Genomic DNA, 12,522 nt, shown 5'->3' with positions numbered 1-12,522 from the left:
AGTCCCCACTTCTCCTTTTGGTCCCTCCAGAGTTTCCCTGAGGCGAAAGACTGGGAACTTGGAACAGGTGGGCACCTAGGGATAGAGGCGATAATGAGAAGGAAAGAAGGATGAGAGAGGTTCAAAGTAAGTGGAGGATTTCAGAGCTTGCGCGCTCGACAGGGCCGGTAGAGGCAGCAGCTGCACTCGCTCCCGCTGAGTCCGGAACCTGCTCTCGTGCGCCCACCCGCACCCGGAGCCTCCGCGCAAGTCCCGGGGGGGTCCGCGCCACAGGGCAGAGTCCCGGCAACCCGCTGGAGCCAAGCGCGCAGCTCCCGGAGCCTCCCACACAAGCGCGCGCGCACACACACACACTCCCCCATCCTCAAAAAACCTACGTACGGGGTTTGGGGGACGGTGCCCTCCGGACTCGTTGCGGAGTATCCAAATACGGCCCCGCCAAATCCCCTGTCCCCGGCACTTCTTCCCTGACGCTCTACGGTAGTCCAGAGCAAGACCTGGAATATTTGGGGTTCCGAATTGAGGCGCGCACAGCCACCCGCACCCGCAACACGCATATACGCGCACCCTGGAACACGACTTGGCACAAGTCCCCCGGCTGGGGCTACAAGGGTGGGCAGCGAGCTCTGAGCCCGCAGAGGGTGAAAACCATCGTTCAAAAGAGACAAAGTGTCGGCCGGCGGGCACCTGCAGGGCTGGGGCTCGAGGCGAGGTCCCCGGGCGCAGCCGGGCGGGCCTGCCGGACTCCCTGCCAGTGCCCCGGAGCGCCTAGGACTTTGCAGGAGTCGCCACCCGCCCGGAGTCTCGCGCACTCAATTCCCGGGAAACAGCCACATCCACACACCCACCCTCGGCATTCACGACTCTCCCTCCCCAAGGAAATCGCCTTTGGTTTCCCGCTGGGAAGGAGGGAGTTGGGACAAGATGCCTCGGGCTTCTTTTTCGTTTCGGGAGCCGGGAAGAGGCTGGAAAGGAGGGTTCCAGCACCTCGACTGTAAGATCCACGCCCAGGGGAAGCCAGGATCAGCCCGCGGCGCTGGCCGAGAACTTTGCGCGCCCAGGCTGGGAGGCGCGCGCCCCGGTGCGCCCCCGCCGCGGCCGCAGCCCCAGAAATAACCCCGGGCGGGCGGGGGCCTCTCCGTACCTGGAAGTGCTGGAAGAAGGCGGAGATGCGAGTGATCTGCAGGCTCAGGCACCTGGAGGCGCAGCGGGCGCGCTGGACGCTCCCGGCAGACAGCGACTCGTCCAGCCGTCGCGCAGCAGCCGCGCCGGGGCCAGCCGCCAGGCAGACCCTGGAGGCCGCCAGCCAGAGGCAGAGGGTCAGGACAGCGCTGGGCACCCCAAGCACCATGGCTGCAGGTCGTGGGCGAGGGCGCCGGGCGCGGGCCGAGGCTCCCTGCTCCGCGCCGGGACTGCACTGCTGGGGACCAGGCAGCCGCCGCGACTAAGCCGGAAAGTTCAATCCTTCAACTACTGCCGGACCCTCCCATCCGACCTCCCTCCCAGCTCGCCCTCGAGGGGTGGGGTGAGGGGGACAGGCGGCCGCACCATTGGCTGGAAGGCGTGTGAGTGACAGGGGGGCCGGGCGCAGGGCCCGTGGGCTGGTCTCGGGGGCTGCGAGCTCGCGCGCTCCGGGGGAGGGCGACGCCGAGCGGCTTTCCACGCCGCGCGGGTCTCAAGGGGCCGGGCTCCCATGCAGGCGCCTTTCCCGTCCGCACCAACCGCTTCCTGCCCCTCCCACCTCCCCCCTCCGTCCAGGTAAACGTCAGGTGTGAGCAGGTCCAGGCCTGCCAGGAGGGTTGCTCCCTTCAGCAGGAGGGAAGAGGCCTCAGGACCCCCAGGGGCGTCCCACCTGCCTGGGGATTGACCCTGCGCCCCTAAGTGGCCTGTTTTCTCCCCGACCTCCCCTGGGTCCAGGCTTTTCCAACGCTTTCACATATTCGAATTCCCTTTGCCCAGGTAGTGGAAAGAAGGGAAGAAAACTGAAATGGCAGTAAGGCAGACGGGGAGGGGAGCCTGGACATTTGCCCTACAGTGTCCCGAAGACATGTTGCTCCTTCTCTCCCTCCTGCATTTCTTCCGTCCTTCCCGCATCCCTTCCTCCCTCCCTTCCTTCCCGCACTGTTTTCCCTGGAGACAGTCTCAGTGCATAGCTGACCACCTTTAGGTCCACACGTCTTGTTTCCTCAGGTGTCTGTTTTTCTAGTAAGCCTTGCACGCCCAAAGTGAGTGATTTATTCTAAATAGACTTGCGTCTTAATCTCTTTCTTTCCCCACGATTTGCCCCGAGCCTCTTGACTCAGGCTTTTTAGCTTTGGAATGGCTGCTCCGGCCTCTCCTGTCGTTTTTTCTAGTGTTCTCTCAGCACAGGAATTCTCCCTCCCCAGCCAGGATCCTGCCACAGAAAGACAGGAGGCATTGATAAGACACAACCTGTGACAAAGCTCTACACTCCCCTGAGCTCCATCAGGAAGTGACAGTCCCCGTGCAGGTAGGAGAACCCAGAGAAAAAAGACCCAGGCACACTCCTATTCGAATGGACAACAACTGACTGCTGTTCCTTTGCTCTGACATCTCCACCGTCTCCTACCCAATTGCGCTTTCACCTTCAAAAACATAGGATCTCCATAAGCACCCAGCTAAACACAGTCAGGGTATCTAGATGCACTCGCTCTACTCAGAGCTACATCAGAAGGCTCGAATCCTCTTTGCACAAAGCCAGTATCGTTGTTTTGCAATTTCCCACTCTTTCCCTTATTCTTATACACAGGTTCCACTCTGCAATTTTGAGATCTGCCTGTTAACAAATTGCAATGACAGCCATCTGCAGCTATCCTATTATAAGTGCTTTTCAAGTACATCATCTTACATGTGTATTTCTTCACATATCTTAAATCAGGAAGGCCAGTCGAATTAATTGGCCTTGGTGTGTTTCTCAGCGAATTAGAAAATCAGGGTCATCTTGTTCAAAAGGTTCTATAGGCAGAGCCAGTTTCATGGACATACAAGCTGTACAATGGTACAGTCGCACTCTTAGAAGGCCTGTTCTGCCATCACCATCCTGAAACTCTTCACAATTTTTGAACAAGTTTCCCTGAATTTTCATTTTGCATGAAGTCTCACAAATGATGTAGCTGACCCTACCTATAGGTTTTAGCTATGACAATGCTTTACTTCAGGGGTCCCCAACCCCCAGGCCTTGGACCAGTGCCTGTCAGTGGCCTGTTAGGAACTGGGCTAAGGCAGGCCGGGGAACATTACTGCCTGAGCTGCGCCTCAGGTCAGATCAGTGACGGCATTAGATTCTGATACGAGCTTCAATCCTATAGTGAACTATGCATGGGAGATATCTAGGTAGTGCACTCCTTATGAGAATCTAATGTCGATCTGAGATGGAACAATTTCATCCCCAAGCCATCACTCGCTACCCCCAGGTCCATGGAAAAACTGTCTTCCATGAAACCAGTCCCTGGTACCAAAAAGGTTGGGGCCACTCTTTACTTGGGCTGGAAACCTAGTAATTTTGGCATAAGCTTACACGACTTCAGTGATTTGTTTTAAAATTGCTCAGAATTGCAAATGGAAATATTTTTTAGGTATGTTAAACATAATATTAACGAAGAGTAAAGAAGCTAACTATAGTGACCCCCAAGCAAGCATGTGTATAAAGCGAAGTGTCAATAAATAATGTCTGAATGCAGAGATTGTCTTCTAAATGTTGTCGCTTTAATTTGTGAATTACTAAAAACATTTCCAAAAGCTTAGGGGATCCTGTCCTAGTGTTTCTTTGGAGTTTTTCTGTTTTGTTTTGTTTTGTTTTGTTTTGGGACGGAGTCTCATTCTGTCACCCAGGCTGGAGTGCAGTGGCATGAGCCACAGGGCCCGGTCTGTTTGGAGTTTTAAAGTTAAGCAAGGGCCGGGCTTGGTGGCTCACGCCTGTAATCCCAACACTTTGGGAGGCTGAGGAAGGCAGATCACGAGGTAAGGAGATCGAGACCATCCCAGCTAACGCGGTGAAACCCCGTCTCTACTAAAAATACAAAAAAATTAGGCAGGTGTGCTGGTGGGTGCCTGTAGTCCCAGCTACTCAGGAGGCTGAGGCAGGAGAATGGCCTGAACCCGGGAGGCAGAGCTTGCAGTGAGCCGAGATTGCACCACTGCACTCCAGCCTGGGTGACAGAGAGAGATTCCGTCTCAAAATTAAATAAATAAATAAATAAAATAAATAAATAAATAAATAAAGTTAAGCAAATACGTGGTCTTGGTGAAGGCAAAGATATTATGTACACCGACATTTTCTTAGGTAACTTTGATTTATAATTTTGCATGTCATATCATGAAATGCATATTCTAGAAAGTGAAAGCACGAGGACAAGCATGCTGAGCTTTTAAAAATAGCCTTTGGATGTTCACAGGGGTTGCCGTATTTTTTTAAAAAAGCAATGTATGTGCTGCTTACATGAGTTCCATAGCATATGAATTTCTATGAATAAATGCATTTTATAATAAACCACAAAGGAGAACAGTTTAACAGAAAGCTTGGGTTTAAACATATAGGGCCACCTTTTTATAAATATGTTAAAATAATGTTTGCGGTTATATTGCTTTCTTCTTTTAGAATAATCACAGACATCCTCTGTGATTATGCAGGCCTTTCTCATTTATTTTAATTGCAGCTTAAAGTAACTTTTTAAAAGAAAACATTCTAGTAAAGTCAGAATAACAGTCACATTTCAGTGTTTTTTTGGTTTGTTTTCATTCTGCCCACGTATGCCCAACTTATTATGCAGCTCACCTTGCAAATTGAAACATGGAAGTTCTCTGACTTTTGACATACCCGGGTAAGCCACAACCTAAGTTAATGAAAGCCAACCCCGGGGAGGAGAAGCCTAAGAGTATGCTGAGGAATGATGGATAGAGGGGTAGGACCCTCGGGTGCAGCTAGTAAGACAGTGCTCAGTATGTCTTTCTCCAGATCTCCTTGACCCCCATGATCCGAATTTGTCTAGAGAAGAATTGAACCTCACATTGACTTTGGTTTGACTTAAATGGACAAGCACACATTTAACAAAGAGAGTAGAAAAGCACCTTAATTGTCTCTTATTTATATCTACGTGAACAACGAGAGACTAAAATGTGTGGTTGTCTTGATCGGGTTGTGGAGGAATCACACAAAATAAAGCCCTCATTCACAGTTTCCAAAAGTTATTATTTTCCTTTTATTTTCTTTAGTTATTGGTTTCTTTTTCTTTTCTTTCTTTTTTTTTTTTTTTTTTTTCTGTTTTTCTGCAGAGAATGAGAAGCACCTGAAATCTTTACTAAAGATAGACACCAGGGCCCTAAATTCAGAGATTCTGAGTCAGTATGTCTGGGGTGGAGGGTTGAAATGTCAGCTTTTAAATAATACCCCAAGTGATTCCATACAAATTCAACCAGGGACTACACTTTGAGGGATAATTGATTTTAAAAGTACATCTGAGGCCCGGCTCGGTGGCTCATGCCTATAATTCCAGCACTTTGGGAGGCCAAGGCAGGAGGATCACTTGAGCTCAGGAGTTTGAGACCAGCCTGGGCAACAAGGTGAAACTCCATCTCTACAAAAAGGGCAAAAATTAGCCAGGCACGGTGGTAGGTGGTAAACATCTTGTGGTCCCAGCTACTCAGGAAGCCTTGGTGTGAGGACTGCTTGAGCCCAGGAGATCGAGGCTGCAGTGCACCCAGATCATGCCATTGAATTCCAGCCTTGGTGACAGAGCCAGACACTGTCTCAAAACAAAACAAACAAAGTACATAACCATTAAAAATGGTACAAAAAATTTATTTAAATAGCCTCTGATTTAATTTTGTTTAAAGTATCTTTTTTTAGATATGTATTTATATGGATTGGACATACTAGTCTATTTCTTGACAGTCAAATGGACATATTTTTCCAATACATTTAGCCAAGACTCTCTTAGACTCATTGTTTTTTCAGACAGCAACTTGCCTTTTTTTAAAGGTCTTCCAGCTACATTGGATAAGGATAAAGTTCGAAGGTAGCAAATATAATCTTTATCTGATATGCTTCCCTTAGAAAAGCAAAATGAGAACTCACTCAAAACCTGGAGAACAAATACTTAAATATGACAGCATTTAGGAGTCATGAACAAAACGACATCGTCCCTGGTTTTGGTTCTCAGGGGAAAGTAAAGTGAGGGGAAGAAAGTCACAGATGAGGTCTAGTTTCCTTTCTAATTGCCTCCACTTGATGATGCAAGAGTGTGCATCTTCCCTTAGAGATTGCAGTTCACTTCAGGAAAAGCAACAGTGGCAAGATGAAGGAGTGTGCCCTGCAAGCTCACTGGCCGTGACCCATACTTCCACCCTCTCAGGCCTCAGGCTTTGCTAGCTCAGCTCTGCTAAAGCCCTTCTTTAACCGCTTTCCTTCTCCTCCAGACTTAACTTTTCTTCTGCACAGCACAGGATACAATTAAGAACTGAATGGATAAATGTCAGATTTGCATCTTTCACAATGTGATTTCAGGCGGGAATGAGGTATACCTTTATGGTACTGTACCCATCTGTTCCCCAATGGCCAATCTAATGATTTTACAAAAACAATGATTGCTTTTGGCATAGGGTCTTTGAATATACACTCTAGTTTACACAAAAGACCACCGCATCCATTTACAGTCTTCTGCTTTCTTTTATCACCTCTCAAGGCTAGATACCCTATTTGGGGATAACTTTAGCATATAACACATTTTTTACCTTCAACGAGATTATAAAAATTTAGTTGCAGTCCATACAGTTTAAAGAGATCACTTTTATTAGTCATCTTGATGTTTCCTAAGATTTTACAAAGTTTCAGAATTGTGTTTCCTGTTACTTTTGTGCACTGAAGATTATTTTAATGACATTTAAACTTCTTTTGCAAAATACACAAAAAATTGTCAAATACTATGATTTCTAACTACCACTACTTCTCAAGAATTTGTCTCTTTGCCCTTTCACGTTGTCGTGTCACCATCAATGAGTGTTAAATTTGTTTGCTGCCTGTTCTACACTTGTGCTGAGAGTCTAGACTAAGAAATTGCTAAAGTTTTTTTCCTGGCTGCAATCGTCACTAAAGTTAAAATAATTAGTAAAAAATAGGCCGGGCCTGGTGGTTCACACCTATAATCCCAGCACTTTGGGAGGCCGAGGCGGGCAGATAACAAGGTCAGGAGATCAAGATGATCCTGGCCAACATGGTGAAGCCCCGTCTCTACTAAAATACAAAAAAAAAAAAAAAAAAAAAATTAACCAGCCTCGGGAGTCTGAGGCAGAGGAATCACTTGAACCTGGGAGGCGAAGGCTGCAGTGAGCTGAGATCACCCCACTGCACTCCAGCCTGGTGACAAATGGAGACTCCGTCTCAAAATGAAATAAAATAAAATAAAATAAAAATAAATAAATAAAGTATCTCAGAGGATGCATTTTCATGTGTCAAGAGCAATTGTCTGGCGATGGGAATGGTGATGTGCAATGGTGATGTTCGACCGTGGGTGCACTTTCCCTCCCGGAGCCCACCATGAATCTCTCTCTAGTACAGGTGATGGCCTCTGCTGATTCTGGTGTCTTACACAGCAGAACAGAAGCTTCACCCAGCAAGGAGGATGGGTTTTTGAAACCCAGTGATTTCACAGGCTGCTTGACGCCTGTCAAACTGAACGCTTGCCCCAGTGACAAGGCAGTTAGCTAATTTTACCCTACTTCTAACGTTACCAACACTACTATAAGCAACCGTAAATACTTAGGGCCCTCGTCAAATTCTCCATACAAGCCATAGATACTGAAAAACATACAAATAGTTAGAAATACTTAAAGTCAAATGTGGGAGGCTGTTAAAAATATAAACAGTGACTATTGTATTTCAAAAATATATGACAAAAATGTTACTGGCTTGCCCCTAAACAAATATTTGGAAAAGCATAAACAACTTAATAGAAGCATGAATTTAATGAAGTCTTACATGATATAACTTTAATTAAAAATGACATTTCTCACTTTTGAGTGGCCTGCTTTTCATGTGCATAATGTACTTTTCAGTAAAATTTGTACTTAAAATTTTGTAAAATGAGACTTTTTTGAAGCAGTTTTTTAAAACAAAGCTCAAATAAATAATCGTGTTTATTCTGAATTTCATGTTAAACATGAAAATACAGGTGCGCTTCAGAATTACTGAAACTCTATTCTGTTAAAAGTCTTAAGTGGGTTTTTGTTCTCTAATGTTTCCAAGCCTATTGACATTGACATTGAACCACATAAATACCAAGGGATTTGGAGAGAAGCCGCTGGAAATTACAAAAGCAGCTTTTTAACAGGAAACAGCGCCACACGCTGGCCATTTAAATAAAACGGGAAGGAAAGCACAGAACTGTCTATGTGTGATAACCTAATTTTAGGACAAAGCTGTCCACTCTACAGCATATATCTGACTGGGGTAATCATGCCACATTCTCACTTAGCACTAACTCAATTACTTCCAATGTGGTTTTAAATATTGCAAGGTGTTCCTGCATCTCTACAGTCACACTGACCTAAATTAGGGAAATTAGTATAGCAGTTTCAAACAATTTTTTTCCTTTTAAACACTTTACAAATATTCCCTACAAAATTAACTGACAAAGGTAGATTGTGAATTACATCTATGGAGGCGTCTGTGTGGAACCACTTTTTTTTTTTTTTTTTTTTTTTTGCAGCTCCTGCATGGCTTGCTTTTTAGGATTTTGTAAAATGTGAGAACATATGAATAAAATTTGACGCCAGGGAAAACAGAGCAAAAAAAGTCGACAGGCTTTATCTGCTGCCTTACAGAACATGAAGAAGACCCAGAAACTACCTTTCAACACTCACCAGCCACTCTGCACAAGATGAGACAACAGCCAAGAGATGAAGATAAACATGTTTGGGAACCTGGGGGAAGCCTGCATTGCTCCAAGACCAAGTGCGCAGGGCCTGTGAATGTAACTAAGGTGTGAACTAACTGTTTCCTCTTCTGTATCCACTGGAGCTAATAAAAAGCATCCCCTAGGACCACAAATAAAACAAAACAAAGAGACACATTTTGTTTATTTCCAGGATTTTCTATAGCGGCTAGCATGAACCAACTGGATAATAGTCTGCTCTAAGATTGATTTTGGGGTGTTTCAGAGTCAGAGAGCAAAGCTGACTCCCTTCCAGTCTCTTCTCATTGTTTCTGGGCCTCTGAATGCCCAGCCCTCCTCGGGCACTTTGTAGCACATCAAAGGTCAACTTCGAGTTCCAGGGAGTGCCAAGGCCAGGAGTTCACTTCGCCTTTTGTTTTCTTAGCAATCTGTGTTTCGCTGGGACACACATGGACAACAGTTGAATATCAAACATGATAAATGGAGCCTGGGCAACATAACAAGACCTTGTCTCTACCAAATAAATAAATAATAAAATAACATAACATAAAATAAAATAAAATAAAATAAAATAATCAGGGAAAGTGGCACACACCTTTAGTCCCAGAGAGGCTGAAGCAAGATCACCTGAGCCTGGGAGGTTGAGGCTGCAGTGAACTGTGATCGCACCACTGCACTCCATGCTGGGTGACAAAGCGAGATCCTGTTTTCTAAAATAATAAGAAAACAGAAAAGAAAAAAAGATGGTGAATGGGATTCGCTTGATGTTTAAGTGGGGATTCCTAATGGGAATGTTTCTCCCTGGTCTTTCTGGACATTCCGGGAGATAGCTAAGGTAGTTAGCAACACGGTAACAACTTCTGTGCTCAAAAAGAAACTGAAGGGGAGGTGTCCATATGTATTCAATAAGTTTCTTTTTCTTCTGCAAATAATTAGTAGCTACCATTCTGAATTGATGAGAGTTCAGGTGGTATTTATCCCTGAGGGATTTATTTCCAACATCTCAGTGTTCATAATGCTTTTCATACACGGAGGACAGTGCTAGGAAAATCATTCAGTTGAGAGCATTCGTACAGGCAGAGATGCTCCTGAATTATTGATACAAAGAAAGCCAGTGAAGACCAGTGGCATGATTGGAAAACTGGTCAACTCATTCATATTAGTAGGATATAGCCAAGTGAATTACTGCTTCCTGGCATTATGCACAAACAAAGAAATGAAAAGAGATCTAAACCCTTTCTTGTTTTCAGAGGATTAGATGCACATGTTCATTGTTTATTTAATATCAAAAGACTTTTTATCATTGTCTGCAAATACTTTAAAGTTATGACTATCATAACTGCCTACTCAGACATTAAGGGATTGTAAGACATCATAGATAGATAGATAGATAGATAGATAGATAGATAGATAGATAGATATTTAGATAGATACAATTTTGTATGTATATATACACAAAATTTCCCTAAGTACAAGGACTATTTGTAGACTCTGTTTTTCTTTATTTGTCAGTTTGTACATTTTAATTCTAATTATATAATTTAAATTTTACAAGCCTTATTATTTTTGTTTTATATACTCAATATTCATTATGATTTAATATCTATCCCTTCCATTGCTTCTTCTTTCTTACATTTCAATGTTTCCACCTGGGATCATTCCTTCTGCTGCAAGAAGTTAAATATATGCAACTGTGTGTGTGTGTGTGTGTGTGTGTGTGTGTGTGTATAAGTATGGTTCTACTGGAAACAGCTTTTCTCAGATTTATTTATTTCCTTCCTTCCTTCCTTCCTTCCTTCCTTCCTTCCTTCCTTCCTTCCTTCCTTCCTTCCTTCCTTCTTTCTCTCTCTCTCTCTCTCTCTCTCTCTCTCTTTCTTTCTTTCTTTTTTTGACGGAGGTTTGCTTTTTTTGCCCAGGCTGGAGTGCAATGGCATGATCTCGGCTCACCGCAACCTCTGTCTCGCGGGTTCAAGTGATTCTTCTGCCTCAGCCTCCCAAAGTGCCGGGATTACAGGCATGAGCCACTGCGCCCGGCCTCAGATTTCTTTTTGAGGGGATGTATTGCCATGTCTTTGTTTCATTTTTATTTTTGGAGAATACTTTTTCTACAATAGAATTCTAGATTAGCAGTTATATCCTTTCCCCATTATCACTGTTCATTTTTTCAAAGTAGAATAGGGGTCTTTTCTGTCATCTTGGACCAGAAGATTTCCCACTCAGTGGTCTTCAAGCCACTCACCACACCAGGGAATTACTTCTTGCTGAGGATACAAAATCTCCCCAACTGTTTTGCTCTTACCTTGTTGAGCCTATGGGACTGACTTATTCCCAAGACTCCTTCCTTTGAAATTCCTGTTTCTAAACAGCACACTTGCCTAGCTTTCCTATGTCTCTTCCCCACTTTTCTTCCCTGGAGCCTCTTTTTGCATCCCTCTGGATTCATCACTGTTCTTGAAATAATTCTGTTCCATGTGATAGAATCAAAGGGCAAGTTGGACAAGGAGGCTTTGCATGGGAAAGAAGCTCATGTGGCAGGAATTGGGGATGCTCTTGCTCTACCTTACAGAGCCCAGTCAGTACTGGGGCTCTATCTTCTCCTGTCTATGCTGTATAGACCCGAATCTCATTTGCCCAGCCCTGGCCCGGTGTCCACTTGGGTGAGAAGCTCTGGCCCAGGTGTGGGTCATTTATTTTTGACCAGGGCCCACCACAGACCCTGAGTTTCCTTCCCAGAGATGAAGACTCTGCTTTGGGTCAAGCAGCTATGCAAAGAGGCAGTGTCTATGAGTGGCTCCTTGGGCCTTTCCCTAGTTGTTCTGCAGAGCTGTAAGCTTTGCACGTGTCTCTCTCAACCACCACTGCCCTGAGCTTTTGCTACGTAAGACCAACCCCCCGTTGGGCATTTCCAAAGGGCGAGACACACGCACAATCCTGCCTCAGGAACGCAGCCCCCATTGCCCAGTGCAGGAAGCGTGCTTGGCCTATTGCAAAAGTACCCAAGACAGTCAGTTAAATAAAAGCTGCTGAAACCACAGAACCTGCAAAAGACTGCCTGGGTATGAACCCCAGTCGACCCTGTGGAAGCTTTTAGAAGTGTGGACTTGGGGATATTATTTATGTTCTCTGTAGCTCAGTGTTCTCAAATGGAAAATGGGAAAAACATACCAACTTTGTGGTGTTGTCGTAAGTATTCACTGAGTTAATATCGGTGAACACCACCGGAAGTGTTAGCTCTTATCACGTCTTTCTAAAATTAGGATATGCTATTATTGCTGCCCTGTTTAAAAATCATGGCTGGATCCCCCCAGCTGACGTGACAGTTGTTTATCATGCAGTAAGAGTTGCTTTATAATGTCTTCCATCCTCAAAGCTCATCTTTCCCCAGACCCATCGGTGTCAGCCACGCTACCGAAGAACTAAACACCTGGCGCCTTCACGCTGTCACTCCATGCCCATGCCAGTGGTGGATGTTGTTCTCTCTCCTGAAATGACCGTCTCTACTCTTGGCCTGCCAACCCTGGTGCACTGAGAAATGTATAATTGTCCCCACCTTAGGTAACTGTATTGTCCTATGGGCAGCCTTTCCTAACATTCTCAGATGACATCTCCTGAG

The 12,522-nt window shown here is 45.3% G+C and overlaps 1 protein-coding gene across 1 annotated transcript in view; it reads right to left on the bottom strand.

Moving 5' to 3' along the window:
* Positions 1 to 1,553, bottom strand: part of ANOS1 (anosmin 1) — a 199,749-nt gene extending 198,196 nt beyond the window's left edge. Inside the window, exon 1 of the mRNA XM_037986319.2 lies at positions 1,145 to 1,553. Within this exon, the coding sequence (XP_037842247.2) occupies positions 1,145 to 1,351 (207 nt within the window). The 5' untranslated portion in view covers positions 1,352 to 1,553. The remainder of the gene's footprint in view (positions 1 to 1,144) is intronic.
* Between the last annotated feature and the right edge of the window lie 10,969 nt (positions 1,554 to 12,522).

Source organism: Chlorocebus sabaeus, chromosome X (assembly GCF_047675955.1).
Source record: "Chlorocebus sabaeus isolate Y175 chromosome X, mChlSab1.0.hap1, whole genome shotgun sequence".
Taxonomy (NCBI): Eukaryota; Metazoa; Chordata; class Mammalia; order Primates; family Cercopithecidae; genus Chlorocebus; species Chlorocebus sabaeus.
Note: the sequence above shows the minus strand (reverse complement) of the source record. Positions and strands in the feature narration are given on the sequence as shown.